A 25,689-nucleotide genomic window follows, 5' to 3' on the forward strand; every position below is an offset into this window, starting at 1 on the left:
GTCTGATTAAAATTAAACAAAATAATTTATAAGAAATAAGAAAAAACGTAAAAACGTCCAGAAATCTTGCATTTGGATTCCTACTTGATTAAGTAGTGTTTATTCACTGAACAAGGGTTTATATGATTTTTTTGTTGGATTAAAATCTAACATGAGTAAGCGCAAATGTATCTTATCTAAACCCTTCTTTTTCTGTTAATTTGTGATCAGGTAGTTGCTCAGCCTGATTAGACCAGACACTGCAGCTATCCACAATGTGTGGTATTACTTCACTATCTATTGGTTACCTGAGCGCACCATATTGCCAGCCGTAACCCCACAATAGTAACTACTTGAGATGCAGGAGGCAGGCAGCCGTTCTGCAGAATGCAGGCGGTAACAGTCCTGGGGACTGCAGGAAGCCGCAGCCCCTAAATACAAGATGACTCTAGAAGACAGCAGCGCTGGAGCGTGCAGGAAGTTGCAGACCGCTAAATGCAGGCGGCAGCAGACCTGGCAAGACTGCAGGAGGCAGCAGTCCTGGCAAGACTGCAGGAAGATTGCAGACTGCAGGAGGGAGCATCCCTGGTGAAACTTTATGAGCCCTGAAGAATGCAGGAGGCTGCAGTGCTGACGCTGCAGGAAGATGCAGCCTCTTACATGCAGGAGGCAGCAGTCCTCTCACTTCCAGAGGCAGGAGCCTTAGAGATATTGCACGAGGCAGCACCCCTTGTGGGACTGCAGGAACCCTGGAGAATGGGGGAAGGAGCAGCTCTGGTGACTGCAGGAAGTCGAAGCCCCAAAATACAGGATGTTGCAGGCTTGGTATGACTGCAGGAACCATGGAGACTGAAGGAGGAAGCACCCCTGGCAACTGCAGGAAATCAAAGACAGCTAAATTTAGGAGGCTGCATTCTTCTGACTTGGGATACAGCAGTCCTGCAGAGTGCAGGAAGTCACAGCCCCCTAAACGCAGGAGCAGGCAGCCCAGGAGGATGCATGAGGCAGCAGCCCAGGAGAATGCAGGAGGCAGCAGCCCAGGAGAATGCAGGAGGCAGCAGCCCTGGAGACTACGGAAAGTCACAGCCCCCTAAACGCAGGAGCCGGCAGCCCAGGAGAATGCAGAAGGCAACAGCCCTGGGGACTACGGGAAGTCACAGCCCCCTAAACGCAGGAGCCGGCAGCCCAAGAGAATGCAAGAGGCAACATCCACGGAGACTGCAAAAAGTTGCAGCCCCAGAACTGCAGGAGGTGGCAGCCCCCTGACTGCGGGAGGCAGCAGCCCTTGACACTGCAGAAGGCAGCGGCTCCAGAAACTGCGGGCAGGCGACAGCCTTCGGACTGCGGAACACCGGCCATGGCATGAGGTGGCGGGCTGTCCTCTGGCTGCAGAAGAGCGGAGAGCTCGCTTCTCGGGGAGGTGGTGGCAGCGCGATTCTGGTGAGCGAGGGGGTGCTGTCAGTGACTGCCGGAGGCTGGTATCCGAAGAGGTGGCTGCCCGCCCGGCCGCCACCACGGGCAAGGTGAAGTGGCTGCGGAGAATCAGAGGGCGGAACTGGTGGCTGGTGCCTGCACCGGGTGACAGCAGAGTCGCTGTGCTCGATTACACTGTGGGTGAAACAGGAGAGGAGAGGGGGTGGGCGCTGCGTGCCCCACCCCGCCCCTCCCGCAGGCTCGGGGGAGAAACACTCTCCTGCCAGCCAGGAAGGAGCTTCCACTGTGACCTTTGGCAACTCTCCTCCCCTCTCCCGATAGCTCCTCCCAGAGTTTCACCTGTTCTCCTGAGCACAGGTGGGAGGAAGAGGAGAGCATCTCTGTGTGGGAGAGAGAGAAGCAGGGGCGAGGTGCAGGGAGAAGGGGGCACAGCTACCCAGAACCTAGGGGCAGGTGTCCTGGGGTGGTACATACCTCCACGGGCAGGTGCAGCTCCTGCAGGGAAGGGCTGGTGGCAGAAGCGCTCACTAGGGGCAGGGCCAGGTCTCGGGGTGCAGGTGCAGGTCCCCGGGTGGGCAGGGCAGGTATCGAGGGGGCAAAGGGATATTTACAGGGGCAGACTCCAGGGGTCGGCGAGGCTCTCGGAGGCAGGTGCCGATTTTTAGAGGGAGTCCTTAGGGAGACGGTGCATATTCCCAGGGGGCAAGGGCCAGACCGCCAGGGGCCATAGGCAGATCTGCCGGGGCAAGGGTGCTTTCCAAGGGGCCGGGCAGCTTCCCGCAGCCCCGGAAAGGCAGATCTACAGGGACTGGACTCTAGAGGCTGCCGGAGGCCGGTGCAGAACGGTCTGCTGAGGGCCTGGTGTGCCGGGCCTCTAACCCCAACACCAGCCCGCCGGTGGATGAGGGTAAATGGATATAGTGCATAGCCCACCTGCTGGGGCCACGCCTGGGAGTAGGATGGTGGGCAGAGCGGAGGTGAGCAGCTGTCAGAAGGATGGAGTTCTGCTTGCCCCGGTGAGAGAGCTGCCCACCCAGGGCAGACCAACCCCCGACCAGGGAAAGGCACCAACCTGTCCAAGAACCTCCCCAGCCACGGAGCTGCCCGCCCAGGGCTCGGCGCAGCGCACTCCCGGGTCAGAGCTGCCCATCCTGTGGATGCCGCCAGCCTCAACCAGCACAGCGCTGCCCACCGACGGCCCGGCGCCACTCAGACCGGGAGCGGTGGGCCCCACCGCCGGCACAGCACCGAGTAAATGGGGGGCAGCGCCACCCACCCACGCTGCAGCGCCGCTCACGGATGGCACGGAAAACCCCTCATGGGAGCCGGACTTGAAGGGTCGCTGCTCGGAGCACGGGCTTCCGCAGAGCCGCTGGTGCCAGGAAGAGGCGCGGCCGGTGTGCCCGCAGTGTCCGTGCCATGAGCACCGCACCCGGGACATAGAGGAGAGCGCCGGACAGATACGGGTAAGGCGCCGGGGGAGTTAGATGGGGGAAGGGGCGGGCGGGTAGGCATCGCAGGTAGGGGGCACCGGGGGTAGGTGGGTTTCAGGAGGTTCTGTGTATAACGTCAGGGGGGTATGGGGAATGTGGTCCCTGCTGTGGGCACGAAGGCAGGGGGCTGCCTAAACATGACGTGGATTCGGAAGTAGGGGAGGAGAACATGCCATGGTGGCGGCAGTGGGTGCCAGGAGTGGGGGCAGCAGCGGGTATCATGGGGTTCTGCGACTTGAGGGGTCACGAGGTTCTGCTGGGGTGGGGAGCAGGATTGGAATAGTTGAACAGCAAGAGGTGCCCGCGTTTCAGTAGCGGGGGCCGAGCGCTATAGCGGGGAGTAGGCAGAGGCGATCAGCAGGGGGAACTTGTGGAGGCGGCAGAAGTGTCGGGAGTGTGGCATGCATGAGCGGGCCGTAAGAGGTGCCAGGGACTGCCGGCAGGGAACCTGCCAGGAGAAGGGCACCAGAGGTGACTGGAAGCCAGGTATCTGGGGAGTAATAGGGAGGCTAGAAATTGCAGCTGCGTGTATAGTTAGAGGGTGCAACATGTGGGGGTGGAGAGGTGGGCATGAGTATAGGGACACCACAGGGCGACAGAGGTGGGGCTTTCTAGGTGACAATAATGGGGCTACCAGGCTTCACAGAGCACCACGGTTGGCAGTGATGTTTTCAAAAGGAGATGCCAGGAGTGGGGGCAGGAGGAGGGGGATCTCATTGGCGCCATGCTTGCCAGGAGTGGGCAAAGCAAAGGTGTAGAGAGAAGATCTCCAGGGGCATTCTGTGATGGAGTCTGGACGGAGTGGGGGCGTGGCGGGCTCCAGATGTTGGGCGGGCGGGAGGGGGTACCTATGAGCAGGACCCTAGGAAAGTCAATAACGTTGGGGATGGGGGTGGTTCTGAGATTTCCCCAACAAACTATGAGGTGTACCCAACTAAAAAACACTACCTGGCGGGTTGGCAACGGGCACTTTGTTGTGTACTTTGATAGAAACCCTGGCTATATGTAACTGTGACAGCTGCGTCTGCAGATCTGTCCTTGGGATGCCGTATATTCACAGGACGTACACAACGCGTCATCACATCCCTTCCGCTCTCCTACACAGCATTATCATTTGCGCTCTCAAAACACCACCCACCACCTCACACCCACTTTGCAGGCACTGTAGCGTCATTTATTTCACGTAATCTTTGGGGCGAGAATCATGGCTCAAAACGGACATAACTATGAGTGACATAAGAGACACTCCAGCCTTTGGAAGGCACTAGATAAATGGGCAATATTATTCTAGACATTGCAACACTGCATAACTTCAAGGTATAAGAATGTTGTTAGATAAGGAAACTAAAGCACAGTGATGTTAAGTGGTTTGGCCAGGATCACATACTTTTGTCAAGATGCTGGGATTTTAGGCCTGCGTTCCTGGTTCTATAGTTTGTAATACAGGAAGTACACTGGGGGGTGCATTATGAGTATGGTGGGGCAGTACAAAAAGTGGTTATGGCGCGTGAGTGGGAGGCGAGTCCAGTCTTCGCCAGTCAGCTCACGGATTTTTCTGAGTGTGTCTTCAGTTTTCTCTTTTGACCCAGCTTTTGCCGTACAGCTTGGCGAACTTTGGTGAGGCTGCATAGGCTACTGGCTACTGGAGTGGAGTGGAGTACTGGCGCTTTAATTTTTTAACACACCTACCCTTCATAACTTGACTGGTGGCTTGTAGCGCCCGCGCCTGAATGCGAGGCGAGTCCAGTCTTCGCCAGTCATCGCCATGGAGACGCGAGGCAGGATGGCCTCTGAATCCTCAACCACAGAGGTGGCAATCCATTCCACTGCCGCAGGTTCAGTTGCTCGCCCACACAACACCAGCGCAAGAGACCTGCAAAGGTGCATGCAGAAATTAAAGAAAGAGGGAAGATGCTTTCCCATTTGAACTTAGACAGTCCCAGAAAATCCTCGACCTCGCTCAACGAAAGTACTGTGAGACAAGAGGCCGCAGGGAGGGAAAGTGGGAGGGAAGGAGGCAAGCTTGACGCCCACAATGATAAAGGGAACAGTGTATTGGAGACTAAAACACTGACTACAACGGCAGGCGTTGAGACAACAGCTGAGATAACATGTGAAATGCAAATTGGGTTTAGCAAACAAACACCTGAAAAAAACGCATGGACACAAAATGAGGAAAATGGTAAAAGCAAAAAGCAAAAACAGGACATTGACCTGGCAACGCCGTCAAGCGAACTAAGTGTAGAAGAAGGGGCTATGCAGCGAGCCAACGGAATGGACCGAAACAGGGAAGCAATAAATCAAATGGCAAAAACGCCACCAGCCCATTTAAACGTGACAGATGCTGAATTTAGGGACTTAGGATTGATCATGAACTCTGAACACAAAAAAGAAGCGCTTTAAGAGTGAAAACTGAAGAAAGTATAGGAAAGAGTATCAATTTAGAAAACAACGATGACGGCATCAATACGACAAAAGGAGTGAACGAAGGAGAGTAAAAAGGAGATCTAATTAACACATACAAACAGAATAAGAACAGAAAACAGTCAACAGATGAAAAGAGTGAAAAAATGGGAATCTCGTGGAAAATGACAGGCAGTCTCTTAGTGAAGACTTAGATGAATCAATCTACTCAGACGCATCGGAAATAATGACAGCGAATGATAAAGGTGAAATTCACGATGGAGGAAACAGCAGAAGTACTCAAGAGGTCTTGGTTAACATAAAAGAAATAGAAGGACATACGCAGGATACAAGCAACAATGGTCAAGATCAACCAAAGACAACAGAAGTGAAGAACAAGCAGGAGGAAAAAACTAAAAATAAATCAATACCAGATGCGGGGCCAAACGAGAAAGAATATAGAAAGTTGGAATCCTTAATAAAGCAGAGGAGACAGAGAAGAGAAATCACACAGAAAGAAGGGAACGAATTACACAGACAGGTAAACCGACTACTTCAAATAGCAAAAAACAAACAGCAGTCGCCCCTAATTGGGAAAAAGAACATAGAAAGGAGTCACAGTTATGAAATCTCAATTGCAGACGAGATAGAACAGGAATGGCGAGAACAATTTAACAAAACAATGGAAGGAAAAACAACAAAGGGTACAATAAATGAGAAAGGAACTGCAAACGGACACGAAAGCAGTCTAACGCAAATAAGAGGCCGAACAAAGGATCTCTGAGTGAGACCAAAAGTGTATGATGTCCCACAAATACATCGATTAGGGAAAAACACTAACCAAATGTTGAAAAGTCATATGTCATCAATGGCTCACAGAAGCAATGATGAAAGATGGGATTATTTCATCCAAGGAAATAACCACAGATTTACCTGTGCTGGAATAAACTTCCTGGAGAAAATAGTGACAGACAAAGACAAAGAGTCAGAAGAAGAAAACAAGTAAAAACAGAAAGATGCGGGAGAAAAGAGGGAGAAAATTGACACATTTTAGCTGGATTAAGAATATTATTGAGTTGGTCATGAAACTGAGGAGAAAGTGTGATAAAAGTTTGCCATGTAAACTCAATTTTGCACAATTAAAAAAAATGGTTGTAATGGAATTACTACCACTTTTATCACACCCCCATACTTGAGGAATTACCGCAGGTGGAATTGGACTCCAGGAATAGTTACTAACACTGCTTTACCACCGATCATAATCAGACACATTTTGCATTGATATGAGTGGAAGCAACGATAAACAAGTATGTCAGTATTTTTGAGGGAAGTATTGTCATACGTGTTCACCCTATATTGCTTCCCATCACATCTTTTTTTTTACATCAGCATTCAGTGTTTTCTAAAAAAATAAAAAGTTGCCTTTTGAAAGCTATTAGTGCTGTTGTTCAATAAAGCGACTTGCGAAGCATCAAATCACATGGTTAACCGACCTGAAAATAAAAAAAATAGGATTTTCTTTAAAAGTTCAAAAGGACACAACAAACGATGTATATCTGCAAAACGATTGGCAGGAAATACAGCAAAGAAGCTGGATTAAATATCTGTCTGCCGTATCCACACTACAATGGAAGGAAGGGAAGCAACAGCTATCTACTAAAATAAGTGACCTACACTGATGTAACATGAGTGCTGATTTGAGAATTTGACAAACTTTGAAAAAAGCATACTTCTACACATCTTTTAGCGATTGATTAGTGTGGAGTTTTCAGATCCCTACAGCAGCATAACATACCTTAACTTGCAAGACTATGGTGGCAACATAGCTTAGTGGGTTGAGACACTGCTGCAGTGATAGGGCGTGTGTGTAATTTCTAAGGCATCAATATAAATTGGTAGGAAGGACATTGGCGTTTCATGCTTCTGAGGTCAAGGAAACAATCATCATAGCCCCTATTAGGGACATGCAGTGAGAATCAAACGGGTGGGCCTGTTTGTAAAGTGCCCAATTCTGCCACTATACAACTGCAAAAGGTCCACTTACCACAAACTTTCATCTATTAGATCCACTTTGTTTGTTTATGGGAAAAGAAAGACGGATAGATCCCAGTCTACTGGGCTATGCGGCCGAGGGCACATCCGTGGGGGGGGGGTGGGGGGTAGTGGCAGTACGTGGATTGTTTATCCGCACAACAACACTCTACATGAAAAGTAACATTTGTGTCAGAGCATTCTGAAGGCTGGTAATGCTGACAATCTAATGGCCACGTCATTCCTTCATTTACACTAATTTCGTGAAAAACAAGAAAAAACAGACCTATATTTTTCAGTGGGAGATATTAGGTTTTCTGCCGGGCTTGTTTACATTTTTTTTTAGCTCATGCCATTTAACTTTCTTACTCAATAGAGAAGTTTAATTTCCCCAATATACATACTGCTTTACAGGGTTGAACAGGCCTGTAGGCCGGGACTGATGGAGTAGCTAACGCGTAACATTGGAAGCGCCTGATCTGGGTCATACCCCTCAACTCCTCTGTGTTTTGTAGGTATTACCAAGGCTGGACTCAGTTCACACCCATGGCAAGCGCCATTCTCCTTCACAGACGCAAACAGGCTCTCTCTCACCCGTCCAAAGTAATGCTTTTCACCTGCCTTGGAGTCTCGATAGGTTGAGAGACACGAGAGCGACAGAGAGGGGACTGCTTTCCAGCAAAGCTTCAAGCCCACATGGCATGTGACACCTCCGTCCAGCTCTGGCTATTCAGGCAAGCGGAGTTTGCATTCCCAGACCTGTGGTTACTCTCCCTCCTCTCTTTACTTACTCTATATGGTGGTTTTGGAACAAGATCTATAATTCCCACACCATGTCCATGCCTTGTTGTTTTCTTTGCCTGGTTGTGCTTTTCCCACTATAAGTGCAGAACTATAAGCAGTGCTCCAGATAAGATTTTGAAGTGGGAGCATTTTACTCCCTATTTTGTGAAGTTGGGAGTAAAATGGTTTATTAGGGTGTAAAAACGTAAGTCTAATTCCAAGTGGGAGTATTTTAAAAGCGAGTAAACATTTTTTAACTGGAAAACTGATTTTTTTGGTAATAATTTATTTGCACTTAACTATTCATATACATTAATAGATACATGTTTACTTCTTCTGGTCAGGCAGTTATAATAGTAGCTTCTTCCTGTGGTTCTACGTGCACTTCTGGTCCAAACATATCCATGGGGCTGTGTGGGTGAAAGCAGGGGCACAAGGTCCTAAGAGCCCATTTCCTATTTTTGTTGGGAGCATTTTTTCTCCCTATTTTTATTTTATGGGAGCATTTGCCTATTTTTAGTGAGTAAAAGTGACCGATACACCCCTTATCTGCAGGGTTGACTATAGGTACTAGAATTCAAAGAAAATACCAAATCTGCACTGGATGGACTGCTCACAAGTCATATTGGGCAGCTTCAGTTGTTTGTGGTATTTGCATGACAAGCCACAGAGCATAATTAAACGGATGGTGCCGGCAGCAACTTCATTATTTATTTTGATTTCTTAGGCGCTATACACAGCGATCGCGCCAAAGTGCCTAGAGCTCTATTGCAGAGACCGGACTATTCTTAATGTTGGGTTGCTTTGCCCCGTGTTCCTCTGCTTTCTGGCACTTGTCGTTTTGCTTTTGAATTATACATGGGAAGCTGTAAGTGGCAGCATGCAAGAAAAGGAATGAGGGCTGGAGGCCCTGTTTGCAAATGACACTGGCAAGATTTGAGATGGCAGTAGAATCTGAGGTTGCTTGGTTGCATTATCAATTTTAAGGTTGCTTGCTTTTTTCAATATTTGGAGGAGCCAGGGGAAATATTTTTCATTATATGGATAAAAAGTGCAGTTTTGCAAAAAAAGTAATTTATTTGTTTGCCAATTAAGTAGGCAGCTTTGCACATGACCCTTTCTTTCACAAATTAACCAATCATCTACTGTGAGCTGCCGTGGGGACTTCGCTTTAGAATGCACGTGGCCCATCAGTGAACACACTGACCATTAGCACTTTTCCTGAAGAGCTGGGATTTTGCATAGGAAAAGGTCACTGAGGATGAATACGCACCCATGAGCCATTTGCCATTAAGTGCTTTTTGCTGGGCAGCCAATATGCGGCAGTTACGCTGAACATCACAACTCCCAGGATTAAACCCATACCTGATGGCTAGGCAGAAAGCACATTCATGGCAGCTCAGGCTGCAGCTCGCACCTTCAGACCCGACTGCGCCCTCTAAATCCAACAACTGAGTAAACATTATAAGGTACATGAGGGATGCTAGAAGTAGCCAACTATGTGGCCATCAAGGGTGTCAGTAATTGGACCAGTTGGACGCAAGAGTAGTGACAACAGGGTGTGCCTGGAGTGGAATTAGTGGGTGCGCGGTACAGAAGAAGCAGGTGCTTTCAGGGGGTGCTTACATGCCTGGGGCAGGGGAAGGAGACGGGGGCATTAGCAGGATTTGCTTGGAATCTTAGCAGCTCGGATATCGAGCACAGTGGTACCAGGTAATATTATCCCCATGAATAATATCGCCATATTGTGGGGTCGTGGGGTAAGGCCATAGGCAATATTATTAGTGGGGATAATGTATGGGGTTATTGGGACCGGAGGTTGCGGGGGTGTCCCCCGCTCCATTAAAAAAGTTATGTGGGTTGCGGGTGTCCCCCCCGCAGGTTCATGGCTTAATATCGCCGCAAAAATTTGGCGGTATGTTTGTATGGCGATATTTTTGCTGGGATATTAACACACGGAACCGTGTCAGGGCAGCAGGGGTTCAGAGCTGCCATGCATGGGTACACCAAGAGGAGGGCCAAAAGGATGCCAGTCGTGGTGTCATGAGGGAGTCTGAGTGGGGGGTTGGATAAGGTATTGGGTGTACACAGATAAATAATTCATGGTGGGAACAGCAGCAGGTGATAATAGTGGGGTGGCAACACGTGTGCCATGATTAGGTTCAGAAGGAATATGGTGGCCTCAGCATGGGTACCCACAACAGGGTCACCAGCAATGTCGAGCAACATCAGCAGGAGAGGCAGGAATGCAATAAGCATTACTGAAAACAGGGTTGTCATCAGCACTGTTGGCAGCGTTCAGCAAAGTTGGTGTACTAATAGACCACTCATAACAGTGATCCCTAAACCGGGCCATGATCACACAGACTGCGCCAACATCCGACCTATAACATTAATTTAGACACGAAAATATACGCCGAGGTCTTGGCCACACAGCTGCGGAAATACATGCCATCATTGATTCACCCGTCACAAGTGGGCTTTGTTCCCAGCCGCTCATTCAGCACTAATACAAGGAAGCTTTTGCACAAAATTTGGGAAGGGTACACCCTAGGGGTGGGACCTGTATGAATGTAGTCTGAAGTCAACTCACATTCTCTGTTGTGGGTGTCTGGTTTCTGTGTGTGTGACACAATGAATGAGATGGCCCTGACTGAAACTGATATGAATGTAGTGTAGTGTGCTGAAAGGCTGGGTGCGTACCCTAATCCACATTCTTTGCTTTGGGTGTCTAGTTGGAGTGAATGGGCTGAATGCATGTGAGCCTGGTTGGCTGCCTGCCTGCATGAATGCCCTTCTGCGTGATTGGCTGACTGAGCCTGGCTCAGCCAGAGTGAATGAGGGACAGATGTGTATATCTGGGGACCTCTCACTTGCAAATTTGTTCAGAAGCTGAAGTCGAAGCTGAAGCAAGAAGAAGCTGTTCTTCGAAGCCCAGCTGGAGAAGTCTGCTGCTGCATTTTCTTTGTGCAATCCAAAAGCTGCCGTGTTCTTCCAAGGACTGATCCAGAGAGGACATGCAAAGGAGACCTCTTCCAGATCTGTGAGGGACCATTGTGCAACCTGCTACTCTTCATCGAAGTATCCTGGAAGCCAGTCCTCTGTGTCTGCCATCCGGAGAAGGGGTCGTCATGAGTCCTGAGGAGGAGTGCCGGGCATCTCGAGTCAAAGAAGTCCATTGGTGTCACCCAGGGTCCAGAGGAGTGTTTCGTGACCGCTGGAAGCCGTTGCTGTCTATCGCCCAGAAGAGGGGCTAACCTGGCATAGTGCTGCTGGATACCTGGAGCTGCAAAAGTTCCAAACTGCCTAAAAACATTTCAAGGGACATCCTTGCCATCATCACTGACCACTTTTTCCCGCTGGAGAGAGTCCGGAGTCGCTGAGTGTAGAGAAAGGTCCGTTGGTGGGTTTCCCACCACTAGAAGCTAACAAAGACGTCCCGAGGATCCAGACTTGGTGAGGGTCCATGGTCAGAGTGGTCAAGTACAGGTTGCCAGAAGTGGTCCAGAGGGCCATGGTGCGGCTGCAGCCCCGAAGAACCGAAAGCCAGAAAACCGCAATATTCCAAAACCTCACACCAAAAGGGACCTATGCACCTGTCAACGCCAGAAGTCATCAAAGAGTTCAGAGGGTTCTTACTCTCATCTGCCAAGCCTCTAAGGGGCCCACAGCAAGTTTCATCTTCACAGGACTTCTACAGTCAGAGAAATCATCGACCAAAGTAAAGTACTGCGAAGAGTAAAACTGCTGCACTTCAGAAAGACTTTGGTTCCATTTTTATTCTTGGACTCAGCATCCCAGTGGCTCCTTCTTCCCAGGGAGATCCATCCTCGGAGGCAATCGTCGAGTGAAACCGAGAAACTCTGCACTTCGCCTGCCAACGCACCAAAGGTAATGTGATGAGGAAGGGCATCTTCTAGCCTCAGGAGTTGTCCACGGGTCCCAAATTCATCTTGGATCCTGCTCTCCAGTGGCCTCTCAGGTACTTTGGGGTGGCAGAACCTTTTAAAATAAATTAGAAGCTTGTTGAACATTATTGGACTGGGCTGGAAAGGACAAAATAAGTTACTCCCTAACTTTTCCATTACACGTTGCCCAGGTGGGGGGATCTTCACACAGAATTGTATATCTAGTCTGAAGAGAGCATTCTGCCACTGTTCACAACTTACCTCCCTTTCTTACCTATTTTATGCTGATACACCTCACTTGAGAATTCACATCCCTATTTAAAACTGTCTGCAGTTAGTGCATCTGTTGCTGAATTTAAGTATTGCGTGGTACCACATAGAGTGTATATATTTGCCATTTTTTGAATAAGTATTCCAAGTACAAAGTGTTATTATTTATATGTATATATTTGTGGATAGCAAACCTTATTTTATATAAAGAAGCTGTGTTATCACCTAACATATTGTGTGGACATTCCTTTTGGGGGGCTTTGAGGATTCACTGTACTTAAGAACTAGCCTGCATCATTTCCTGAAAGCTTAAGACTGGCTGCTCGCCCATTGTACCAAATTGAGAGCCTTTGCTGGGGTGTTCTGTGCCTTTACCCTACCATATAGAGGGCAGAAGTACATATAAGCCCCTCAAGTCTTTACAGACACCACAACAGGAATGAAGATAGACCGGGAAGCAAGAGCAATACTGCTACATGATTGGCACGCTGGCCCAGTCCCGTCATTGCACCACGATAGGTGGACAGCAATAGCACTGTCAACAGCCAAAATGTGCACACTCAGGGGGTGGAAGACGGAAAAAACCCTTACGTACCAAGTGTGGTTGCAACAATGTCCAAGATAGCAACGTACGAACAAGTTATTTACAAGCTGGAAGATGATTTACAGACATTTACAGACATCTGGAGCACTTTCTAAATCCATCCAGCAGGGTCCCATCCAGGCGATGAGAAGCATGGCTTGGCAGTAATACTCCTTGCATGTTGTACATCAGGTTTTATAGTTCCTTATAGTTTTGTGTTTGTTTTTCGATGTTAGAACTTGTCAGTTTTGCTAATAGAATTTAGGTGCAATACCAATACAACGAACATTCCTGGCTCAAAGGAAACAATCGGGAGAACGCTATTTGCTCTGCCAAGAATCGGCAAATAAAAGGAAGAATAGACCATAATATTAATTGAAACCACCAGGGACAGTTGAGTGTAGGCCATGAGAGAACACTAAGAAATATCTGGAGCACTAGTAAGGAACATCTACTCCTGCACTTTAAGTGCAGGTCCTCCCGAGCCGGAAAAGAATTGTCTCGGTGTACGGAAAGTCATCATAGATGTATACTGTTTACTAAACACTAGCATTATCTGGATTTGTGATCTGAGTGTTACTTAAGAAAATGCATGCCGTGATAAGTTCCATCCGAGAAATCTCTTTTGCCTTCTCTACCCATTCCTTGTGCGTGGGCAGCGTGGATCTTTTCCAGAATATCGTGAGGCATGCTAGTGCTACGAGCAGCGAGTGTCTTGGCCTGTGTGAGACATTTTCCGGGGCGTTCCCCGTCTTCCTCAGTTCCAAATAGCACCAATATTGGAGTAATGGGTCTGTTTATTCCACCTACGTCTCTTATCCATCACAGGACCTCTTTCCAGTGTGTCTGGACCCTGGGGCAACCCCGCCACATGTGCCACTATTTCCCTATTTCACCACAGCCTCTCCAACAATCCGGCCTAATTCCTGGGTACATTTTTGCCAAACTGTGGGGTGCGTGCTGCCACCTAGTCAACAGCCGAAAGTTGTGCAGTTGATATTGCATTGATTTAGACGCTTTCCAAATCCCTCCACAGATATGTCTCCATCTCTTCTCATTAAAACTCGTGTCCATGTCCCTTTCCCACTGTCTCTTCTGGTGAATTACTTTTGTATTCCCTGTTGAAATTAGAGCCCCATACATTTCAAATATCAACCCCGTTAGACCACAGCTGTGTGTCTAAAACCCTTTCAAAGTTAGTCAGAGGCTTGTCCAGGTATCCTGTCCATTTGGAGTCTAGCAGCAAACCTTTCAATTGCATTTACATGAAGGGAGATATCGGGGCAATCCCTAGCTCTGTCTGAAGGTTTTCTATAGATATACAATTACCGTCTTTCCACAATTGGCCCGCCCTCACCAGGCCTTTCTCATACCATATCTGGAACCTCAGCAGCTCATGGATTTCATCTCTGATCGGTGGCGCCCATATGCAGCTCAGAAGTGAGGGCCATGTTGCCACTCCATTCATGTCCCCCTGCCCATTACGTCCGTAGTATTGGAAGTGTGTGGACTCTCCTTGGAACCTCTGTCGCTGGTACCGACAAGCATTCCCAACCTGTGATAATAACTCAATTTCCAGTGTCACCCATTGTTTATTTATGTCACCTTTAAGGTGGCCGACCAGCACTCTAAGTTGTTCTGCCCTGTAATTACTTTCTAAGTGCGGTAAACCCGCTCCTCCTGCTTTGCTACAAATTAAAGTGTCGTAAGCCACCTAGACTCTTTTTCCCGGCTATTAAAATATCATTAGGGCTCTTCTAGCGCTATCAGAGAATGGAGAGGGTATGTCCACAAGTAGCACTTGGAATAGGAACAACAATTGTGGCAACATGTTCATCTTAATTGTGGTTAACCTACCACCCCAGGACAATGAAAATCGTACCATCTTTTTAAGTCGTTCAGATCTGCGATCATAAAAGTAGATCATTAGCTGCGCATAATTCGGACACATTTTTGTTAATATTTACCCCTGAATACCATATGCTATCTTTCACTACTCTCACCTGTGGTCTGGACAGCAGGTTCCAAACTCTTTCCAAAGACCTGCCTATAACTAGGGCCTCTGACTTTTCAGATTGATTTTGAAGCCCGAGATTCCCCACTTGTATACAATATTTCCAGTAATTGTGGCACTGACTTCTCAGGCTTCATTATGTATGTCACATGGAAACATATATAGCTTATAATCCTTGCCTGCCACAGTTATCCCTCGGATCTCTTTCTCTGTTCTGATGGCTATGGCCAGTGTTTCTATCGAAATGGTCAACAGCAATGGAGAGAGAGGGCATCCCTGCTGCGTATGCCTTTCCAGTGTAAAAGACTCATAAGCTATCCCATTAAACAAGACCACCGCCTGCGGCCCCTTAGAAAGAGCTCTCACACCGTCAATCCATCTCCATCAAAAACCCATTCTTTCCATTGTTGCAAACAGGAGACTCCATCCCGGGCTCGGCTTTGCTTACATGAACCTGTTCTTCTAACTATGCGGATATACGGTTTGGTCCGTCATGTGTGCGATACAAATGCAAATACAAATATACCCTGTCAAACACTTTCTCTGCGTCCAGGGATAGTAGAAGAGAATGCTTGTCTCTGCCTCTTACAGCTTCCATTAGGTCTTGTGTCTTTCTGATATTGTCAGTGCCTTGTCTCTCCTTAATGAAGCCCACTGTGCGGATCAAAGTGGGTAAGCAGATACCCAGCCTAGTCACTAGGATTGTGGTAAACTTATACGCATCGGAATTTAGCAGCGAAATAGGTCTCTAGGATCCACAGTTCCGCCTTTCACGGCATTGCTTATGGAGGACAATCACCCTTGCATGTAAAAAACAACCTGGTATGGACCCTCCGTCTAACATTGAACTAAATAGTTTCAAAAGGAAGGGTGCCAGATTCGTCACATATTTTTTATAGAAGCCGGCCGTAAACCCATCACTCTTTTCCAGCTTTCATGGATCGTATTGCAGTAATCAAAGTACATTTGATTGGTGCCTCCAAAAATGACTGCTCCCCTGTCGACAACCTCAGAATTTCTAAAAGGTCGTCCTGGCCCTCCCATTTCTCTCCTCCGCCTTGAACAGCTTTCGATAGTACCTCTCTATACCTTTGCACAACTTCCTTAGGGTTTATGCTCAGTTCTCCTTATACCCTATCCCCCTCAAATGTTTGTAATATGTCATTGAGAGCATCATGCCATCTCCCACTTAAACCACAGGGGGATGGTCCTGAGCTAGTAGGGAATCTGCACTTCTGCATTTACGGGCAGTGGAGAGTCCGAAAGGAGGAATTCCTGTCACTGTGTCACCAAGTTAATTAATGGCTGGCTCATGAGTAGAGAGTGCCACATTAATGATTGTTGCATTTCCCGAGGCAAATGAACCAAATGCCCGCAGGCTTGACTAGTGACACTGAAGCATGGAACGTCCACCAGAAAGGGTTTTCCTCTGGAAAGATTTGTGGGTGCACACGGCTGACCTATCCTAGACCCTTACACACATTGCGGAGAGGCGCTGATTCCTGATGCTATGTGCGTTTCACAGGTCATCAAGCAACTCTTCTGCTGTATTTCAATACGCATCTGCATTACCCAAGATAGTATAGACAGAGGGGGGGCTTAGTTTCAAGCCTACAGAGCGCACAAACGGGTGCTAACACCTTGTGCAAAAAGATTTCACAAGGGGTCAAATTAACTAACATTTGGACCGGTGCAAAAAATGGAGCAAATGCCCAGATAATATTGAATGGAGCAAACAGGTTTCGTTGCAGTCTGTATTATCTTAAAATCTTGACAATTGGGCAAAAAGAATTAGACTGTTGTTTATACTATGTTTCCTGCATAACATAAAAGAAATGTGTTTTGTAAGGTTGTCGAAGAACGATGCTGACACAAGGCTGGCATTTTTGTTGACAAAGACTTTTATTTGACAAGAAAAGAATACCCTTGTTATCCCTATCTTTTAAGAGGGGTTTCCCTGCCTCAAACTAATGCTAAAAAGGGTCTGTCAAAATGTCAGTTGGAATTAATATCCACCGTCCTGTGTCATAACCTACTTCTGTCCCTCACACCACAGCTGAAGAATAAGTCAACAGAAAGTTCCTTTGCCAGGAAAATGACTCCCTTCTCCTGGTGTTTGGGAGGTATTCCAAGCAATCCTCTTTAGCAAAAATGATGCAATGTTCTCTGGCAAAAGGATACCAGGGGGAATGATTGTCTTCCCTTGGCTTGTAGGTCCATCAATGCTTGTTCAATTGTCACTTCTGGAGCCAGGAGAATGACTCCTTTCAGGAGGCCGGTGGTTCCCACACTTCAACATAGTTCACACAACAACCAGGGAAAATGACTCCCTTCCCCCGGTGTCTCTTGATAAAAAAAGGCTTTCAGCTTCTTCAACTTTCATGCCCAGGAGAATGACTCCCCTCTCCTGGCATTGGTTCACACACACCATAATGTAGTTCACACAAAAGTCAGGGGAAATTACTCCCTTCCGCTGGCGTCTCTTGATCAAGAAGGCTTTCAATTTCTTCACTTTTCAGAACCAGGAGAATGCCTCCCTTCTCCTGGTATTGACAAAGTCCCAAATTCTTTTTGGGGCCTCAGTGGACTTCTCCCTGCTACTGATGCGAGAATGCTTTCCACAGACGCTTAGTATACTTATGTGAGGGTCCCAGATCCTTCTTTGGTGGTCAGTGGGTTATTTGCTATCACTGAGACAAGGATGTTCTCCTCTGATGCTTAATGCGCTTGCATTGGGATCCCAGACCCTTCTCTGGTAGTCACTGGTTTTATTGTTGCCAGTGCAACGAGGAAGTTCTTCTCGGATGCTCAGTGTGCTTATTTTGGGGTTGCAGACATTTCTCTAATGATCAGTGGTCTTATTGTCAAAACTGCAATGAGTAAGTTCTCCTCTAATGGTCAATGTGCTTCTCTTGGGGCCCCAGACCCTTCTGTGATAGTCAGTGGTCTTATTGTTGCCACTGAATCGAGGACGTTCTCCTTGGATGCTCAATGTGCCCTTTCCAAAGGGCCAGCGTATAGCCTCTTGAGCCTGCATTTCTTCCACCCCTGTCACTCCTGCGGGTCTCTCGTACCTCCCGTTACCTTCTTCAGGACTTTGTTATGCTAATGGAGCTTCCTGGGCCTGGGGTGTGTCTCTCCAGCTCTTCGGACTTCTCTCTTTGGCTTCTGCAGTACCGCAATAACTCCAGGCTCAGCTGGTCTGCTCGGTTCTCTCTTCCTGCTTCCTGCTTTGTGTTCCGGTCTGCTTCAGTTGGACTCATGGAGAGCTCCCTCAGCACTTCACCAGCATCCTCCGTTCTTTGGGATCCTTAGTCAGCCGACAGAGTTTGAAACTCCCGCCCTGGATAACTTCACACCGGCTGCCTCTCCCAGATGGGCTTGACCAAATCTTCGGTCCATCTTCTATTCTTATACAATGTTGCCAGTCACACCATGGCGGATTGTCAAAGTCCTTTGTTGTTCTTGATGGATTGATCTTCATGTATCCTCTGGGCCACCTCGTACCAGAACTATCACAGTTAGTAATCCTCATGTCTTCTGTGCTCTTCTTCGTCCTAGTACTTTCTGTTGGGGCTGTTTCTCCTACACTACAGAAATACATGGGTCTAACCTCAAGGAGGGTGTTTGACATAGAATGGGGTTAGGGAAGGTTGGGGTGTGACACTGGCCAACGCGCTATATCCAAGGTAATTGTCCTTATCCTCAGAGAGGGAGTCCCTACCCATGAGGTCCTTCCATTAAACCAGACTTTGGGGGGTTATTGGGTAGCAACTGCACCTCCCTATCTTCATGGAAAAGGGCTCCCCCTTGGGGAGAAGTGGAGATACCTTGCAAATCGTCACAGGTTACTACATTTCTTTTCATATTAAGCAGCACACATTGTAAATAAATAATTCTTCTTTATATGTACTCTAGTGGAAATAAAATTGGATAATTCAGATTGGGGTGAAACCTCGTTGCTCCATTCTGTATTATCTAGGCAGCAAAATTGGTTAATTCCTTCATTTAGTTGCATAGGGCAACATGTCGGTGATCTAACCCCAGGTGTAACACTTCTTTTTAAACTCCAGGGGCTTTTCCTCATTTTTGCAGGTGAAGTAGGCAACACAGAATGCGATTTCGTGTCTGCCTGCCTTGCACACAATCTCAGTTCGAAAAATCCAAATGCATTTATGCCACTGTGCCATGTTAATGCATTGGATTCCCACGGAATTTGGCTTTTTTAGCACCTATTACAAGTAGATTGAGTCTTAGGAATCCATTGTAAATGCTGTCTTCCATGTCTAACGTCAAATGGAGAAACTGTGAGCTTGGCTTTCTTGCATTGGCAAAAACTCTTATGTAATAGGGTTCTAATTTATTTTGAAGTAATTCCTGTTTCCGCTATTGCATTTCATGCTGACAGAACCATTTCACTCCATTGTAAAACACTTTTTGCAATATGGATCTTAATGTATCCTCCTTGCTCTATTCCATAGTATACAAGCAGCAAAACGGGTGCTAAGTGTACTTGCTCAATTTCCAGCATCGTGCAAACTTTAGGTAATCTGCCCATTGGTTCTCATGCCCGCAGCATGAGAAACCAGCATGTCTGCCTTATACCAGATCTTATTTGATTTTTTATTTGATTTGCCACACATAGACATAATTGAGCCTTTAGTTGCAACAACGAGGACAGAAGTTAGATATAAGGGGAATGTGTGGAGGAGAGACGGGAGGCAAAAAGGAATCTTCATCCAAATTGCAACTGCACAGAACATCTTCCAGGGAGAATCTGGCTTCATACCCAGATGCAGCACAGAATTGGCTACCATAAACGTGAACAACGATGCCCTTCAAATCTGTTATAATGGCCATCCTTGCCTCCTGGTTCTCCTTGACCTCTCAGCAGCATTTGACACAGTAGACCACCAGACACTCACCGACAATCTACATCGCCGCATGGGGATCAGTGAGATCACCCTCAGCTGGTTCAATTCGTACCTTGCAAATCAACAGTAGTTTGTACAAATGGATTCTTCCACATCACCAATTCTACCCATCCCCTGTGGAGTGCTGCAAGGATCCATCCTCTCCCTCGTGATCTTCAGTCTTTAGATTGGACAGCCTGGAACCCTACTTGCTCCACAAAACATCCACTGCCACCAATTTGCAGAGTACACGCAGCTGTACCGCAAGATATCCTCCATTGAAGACATCCACATGCTCAAGGCCTGCCACTCATTGTTCCACTCGTGGATGGCCAGAGCTTTCCTGAAGCTCAACCACTCCAAGAATATTTTCCTACTGCTGACCAACAACATTGAACACCCAGACATCCAGGCCTGGCTCTCTCCTATGCACCTCGAGGGCTTCACAGCCCAGCAGGCCACCTGAGTCAAGTCCCTTGGGGTTGACATCGACAGGCACCTCTCCTTCAAACAGCACATAGCAAGGAAGACACAAACAGTTTGGTACGAAATTTCTCTCATGCTCACCCTTTAGGTAAGACCCACGTATCCTTAATGCCAGAAGTCAGATCCACTGTCCAAGCCGTGGTCCTCTACCACCTGAATGGTTGAAATGCCCATTTGGAAGGCTTTCCAGTGACTACCCTGCGTCCCCTAATATGTGTCTTGCATGTTGCAGCATGACTCATCAAATGACTATGCAAATTTGACCTCATCACACTGACCCTCATGGAACTGCACTGGCTCCCGCTGCAAGCCAGTATCATCTTCAAATCCTGATGCATCATCTACAAGGCTGTCACCCTGAAGCCCCTAAGTTACCTCACTGAGAAACTCAGCATTTCTGGAGGCCTATGATCCACCAGAAGGACATGTGCAGACTTGAACTCCGCCTGCCCAGGAAGTAAAAAAAACAGAAGACAGGCCTTTTCTGTCTATGCCCCAAGACTCTGGAACCTCCTCCCCATCAACATCTGACTCGCCCCCTCGCTTCTACGATGCAGGAAGGAGCTCAAGACCCTCCTCTTCAAGGAATGGCTCCTCCCTAACAACTAGCTCCATACACCATCCACTCCCCACCATACCTGAGACTGCGTGGTCTGATCCCCTGGTTACTTGTAGACCCATTGCTGACAACTGCCCCTCCTCCCGGTATCAGGTATTAATATCCCCAACAAAAATATCGCCGTAAATATGGGCATTCAGTTCGCCATAGGTGATATTTTTATTGGGGATATTATGTGGGAGTGGGGGTTGCGGGGGTGTCCGCCGCACATTAAAAAATTATGCGGGTGTTGCAGGGGTGTCCCCCGCAGGGTCCATTGTGAATTTTGCTGCAGAAATATGGCGATATTTTTGTATCGCAATATTTTTGCGGCGGAATTATCACATGGAACCCTCCTCCCCTGTTGTTAGATCCCCACTCCCTTGTTTCTCTGCACCCTAACCGTGTTCACCCCCTATGATTGTAAAGCACTCTCTTACTTCCCGAAGCGAGGTTCACACTCAATAAATACCCCAACATCCTAATATATGGGTGGGTTACTGAGAGTCATTCTTGTGGGGGGAGGGGGATTTCCTGAATTACATATTGTGATTTGTCTTCAGGGGGTCCTTCTTAAAAAGGGCCATTCTCTACAATTTAAATCACTTCCATAACTTCTATAAGAGTGTATATTAAATGTGGCTTGAAGTAACCCCCGTTCTTTGAGTTGTGAGCAACCAACACAGCTGTACCAAAACATCATACCTTTTACAGCGATAACCTATAAATGCAATGCTTGACTCGGCCGTCACAGTTCTTTATGAAAATATGCTCCTGGCCTGCATCAACCGTCATAATTTGAGCCCTGATCTCTCAGCAAACATTGTAAATAAGCCAAAAGTTCTCTCTTCGACATGTACACAAAGTAACTCAAGAAAGGTGAGCCCAGCAATTCTAGGCTTGGCATTATGCATTTAGCTTTGCAAGTGCCACTACCGCCAAGCAGGCATCACTGTGCTTCTTGCAATCCAGATAACACCTAAAGCTCTGCTAATGCATTGCCATCCTGAACTGCATTCCCACATCACTCTGCCAAAGCACTTCCCTTTGTCAGCTCAACCCAGCTAGTGAGCCGGAACTACTGTGTCAAGACCCTTTCTGCATGTTCACTCCTGCCAATGAAGCAGATATTGTTAAAGGTCATCACATCCTTATAAAATCATCACAGCCAAAAAAGTAAGACGGTCTGCAACGACTGCTTAATTTGTGGGAGTGTGTGCCCCAACACTTATTGTCTCAGAATCAGTTTGATTATGTGGCGTTTTGGCAACTTCATTATTGTAACTGTCAGTCACATAATAAACACCTATAGAATCAGAGCAAAATGTAAATTATGATTGTGTTTAAAGACACACTTAAACACGTGGCTGATGTCGAGACACAGAGGGCCTCATTACGACCCTGGCGGTAAGGGGTTTACGCCAGCGTTAGCTGCGCCGACCCCTTACCGCCAATTACGAGGTCCCTTAGCGCCATGGAGCTTTTAACACCCGCTTTTAGCGGGTGTTAAAATCCATGGCGCTAAGGGACCATGGAGTTAATTACGCCACCGTAATTTACGGTGGCGTAATTAACGCCTTCCCCACTCCCATTATGCCCTATGGGGCAAAAATGGGAATGGGGAAGGGTAAATGGGGATTGGGGACTTACCGCCCCGCCAAGGTCGGAATGGGGCGGTAAGTCCGCCAACCACCATGGCGTAAACGTAGTTTACGCCATGGTGGTAAAGTGACGGCCCAGGCGGTAACTTACCGCCTGGGTCGTAATGAGGCCCAGAGTATGTTATTTTATGTGTATGTTGATTGGTATTTGTAAATCAGACATCTGTCGTAGTGACCGAGCACATCTGTCAACCAGAATAAGCCAGTGCGAGTTGCAGCTTGAACATCATATATGTTGATAGCATGGGGAGCAGCCACGGGTGGTGGCAACAGCGGCAGGGGAGCTGCCCATTCTGACATGTCATGGGCGTGTTAGAAAATATTTGAACCCTGGCACTTATTTTTTTGCAAATTAAGCACTGTCCGCAACTGAGACTTTTCTACACTCCTTTCTCTCGTCACAGCCCTCAGCAATGCCTGGGCTCACCACTGCAGACCACCCCTAATTGCTGAAGCATGTAGTCATCACACTGATCAGATAAAAACCAAAGCAAACCCAAACTCCATGCCAACCTATAGCCCCGTTTTGAGTTTAGCATGCATTGCCAGGACCCTTAAAACACTCTTTAGCATCCAACTCTCCCCATTCATGCAATCATATAGACTGGGAATTCTTCGGACCCCGACGAGGATCCAATAACAGCAAAATTGAACATAAAAAACACTCCACTTGTGATAGCTAGAGTTTGTGGCAAGGCAATCCCAATGACATTACTGGACCTATCATCGGTGTTTCATACTTATTGATCACAAGATGTTGTTTGACCACCTTCTTAAATGCAATGGAGTAGGCGATGCTACATTAACTTCGTTCTCATCCTGTACTCATGAAGCCAGTTTCGGATCCACACGTCAGTAATCAGTTATTGCCTCTGATAACGATCGATTCTGTTGCTGATCATTGCCATGTGTACATGGTGCTGCCTGCTCACATCTTGGCTAATCACAAGATTGAGTATCAAATGAATTCGGATGGCACCCCGATGACGCCCAGATTTCCATCAAACTGGAAGAAGGTTTTGGGGTGCAATAACGTCTCATGAGCTGCTTGCTATAAGTCTAGCAGTGTGCACAATTAAACTGTCTCTGCCTAAATGAGGAGAAAGAAGACAGAGACCCAACGGAACCGCCCTGCTATCTGTTCACCTCTACCTTTTCTTGGGCAGAGCAACTGGGCCCTTTTCCTATGCCAGCACCAGAACTTTGGAGTAGTGCTCAACTCTCAGCTTTAGTTCACATCAATAGTGAGTGAAGTTGCCAAGAACGAGTTTTACCATCTGCGCCTGCAAAGAGGCATCCCCGCCTTCCTGCATCTAACCTGAAAAAAGAACATGGCTCCTTTCTGTGATTACATCATGACAAGATTATTGAAACACCATCTTCGGCCAGATTACAGAAACTTTGCACCGGTGCAAGTGCTAAAGTGCACTTACTAGCACAAGGGCACTTTGTGATTAGTGCAATTTTTCATGGTATAAGCAATAGGGCAAAAATCGTACTAGAGCAAAAAAGCAGGCACTTTCAACAATGCTGTGCACTATGGCAAAGTTTGCCCTAGTGCTAATACCATTCCGTATTAGCACTAGGGCCACTTTACCCTGGTGCAAACATGCATTGAAAGTTCATGTTTTTTGCAATAGGGCAATCAATAAATGAAATGAACATACTCATTGTGTCAAATGTATTAAAATATGTTGCGTTAAGGCATGGATAATAATTTCAATTTGAAAGGTGCTAGCCAGGCCTACACAGTCAATAACCCCTTATGTTCTGCAAATACACACTTTTTTACTCACCAAGAGTAAATTATTACAAGCCAATGGCTAGAAAACTGTGTACATTTTGAGGGCAGGTTCAGGGAAATGTAGTAAGGAAACCAATCGGAAAATGTGAAGCAAATGCCTACTGATCCCAGCACATCCCAAGGTGGAAACATCACCGGCCCTATAAAAGTCCTGGGCTGAGCCGAGAGATGGGGGAAATATGAGTAGAAGGATGTGCCACAAGCTGCTTGTACCAGAGCAGGGAGAAAGTCAAGTGGTACAAGGTGAGTACATTGCTGAAGGAAATACTGGCTACCTACACCCGTATGCCGCGGCTGCAGAAGTCAAGGAAGGACCTAGATGCTGCATACAGGTAGTGATGTCATGGAGAGAGCTTGCCAGGTCACAGTGAGGCCTACCTAAGTGAACTCTGAACAAGGTTGTGGTGAGACCAACCAAAATGAATGCTCAGGTCGTGAAGAGACCTGGCAAGTCCATGGTGAAACATAACCCAAGTGAATGCTGAAAGAGGTTCTGGTGACACTTAGCCAAGTGTATGCTGAGGTCATGGAGAGACATTGCCAGTTCATGGTAAGACCTGCCTCAAGTGAATGCAGAATGAAGCCATGATGAGTCCAGCCCAAGTGAATGTGGAAGGCGTGAAGAGACCTTAACGTGCTGTGGTTAGACCTACCCTAGTGAATTCTGGAGATTGTGGTGAATACTAACCAAGTGGATGATGAGGTTGTGGAGACATCTCGTCAGGTCGTGGGGACACCTACTCAGGCGGTCTCTGGCCTGGTGGAGAGACCTAACTAAGTTAATGATGAGGACCAGGTGAATGTTAAGGAGTCCAGGTCATGGAGAGATCTGTCTGGTGGAAGGAACTACCCATGGTCGGGGATAAACCCAATTAACCAGAGGGGAACTCTGATTACAAGAATGAGACGTTTGAGAACCTGGGCCCTGGAAGAAGCTTAGAGGATGAGTTTGACAGCAGAAAAACCAGAAGAGAGTCCAGACTGCGAGGGAACAATGGAAAAGCCCACAAAGGAGAACCTTCATTCTTTTGTTTTTAAAAATAGGACTAGATATTATACAACATGATTTGGGATTTCATCTCTTGGCAAAGACTTGGAACATTTGTGTTTTAGCTTAGGAATTAGCCTGGGGGCTAACACCGTAATAAAGAACAGGGCTGGAACCTTCTCTGAGCCACATCCTATGAAACATTATTTATAGACTAGAGTGTCCTTGGTGGGGCAAGTACTTGTAAGTGTAGGATTACACTTTTCTTTGAAGAACACTACTGAAGACATTGGACACCGGGAACGTATCCCATTTTATGTAGACCCATCCATGACACTTGT

General features: G+C 47.3%; 1 protein-coding gene across 2 annotated transcripts in view; it reads left to right on the plus strand.

The window, feature by feature from the left end:
- Nucleotides 1-480: 480 nt before the first annotated feature.
- BSPRY (B-box and SPRY domain containing) overlaps nucleotides 481-25,689 on the plus strand; it is a 191,505-nt gene continuing 166,296 nt past the window's right edge. Inside the window, exon 1 of one of the 2 annotated variants that reach the window (XM_069609895.1) lies at nucleotides 481-1,419. In XM_069609895.1, the coding sequence (XP_069465996.1) occupies nucleotides 1,342-1,419 (78 nt within the window). In that variant the 5' untranslated portion in view covers nucleotides 481-1,341. The other variant, XM_069609894.1, reaches the window with a different exon arrangement.

This window comes from Ambystoma mexicanum, chromosome 8 (assembly GCF_040938575.1).
Source record: "Ambystoma mexicanum isolate Mex_15411 chromosome 8, UKY_AmexF1_1, whole genome shotgun sequence".
Taxonomy (NCBI): domain Eukaryota; kingdom Metazoa; phylum Chordata; class Amphibia; order Caudata; family Ambystomatidae; genus Ambystoma; species Ambystoma mexicanum.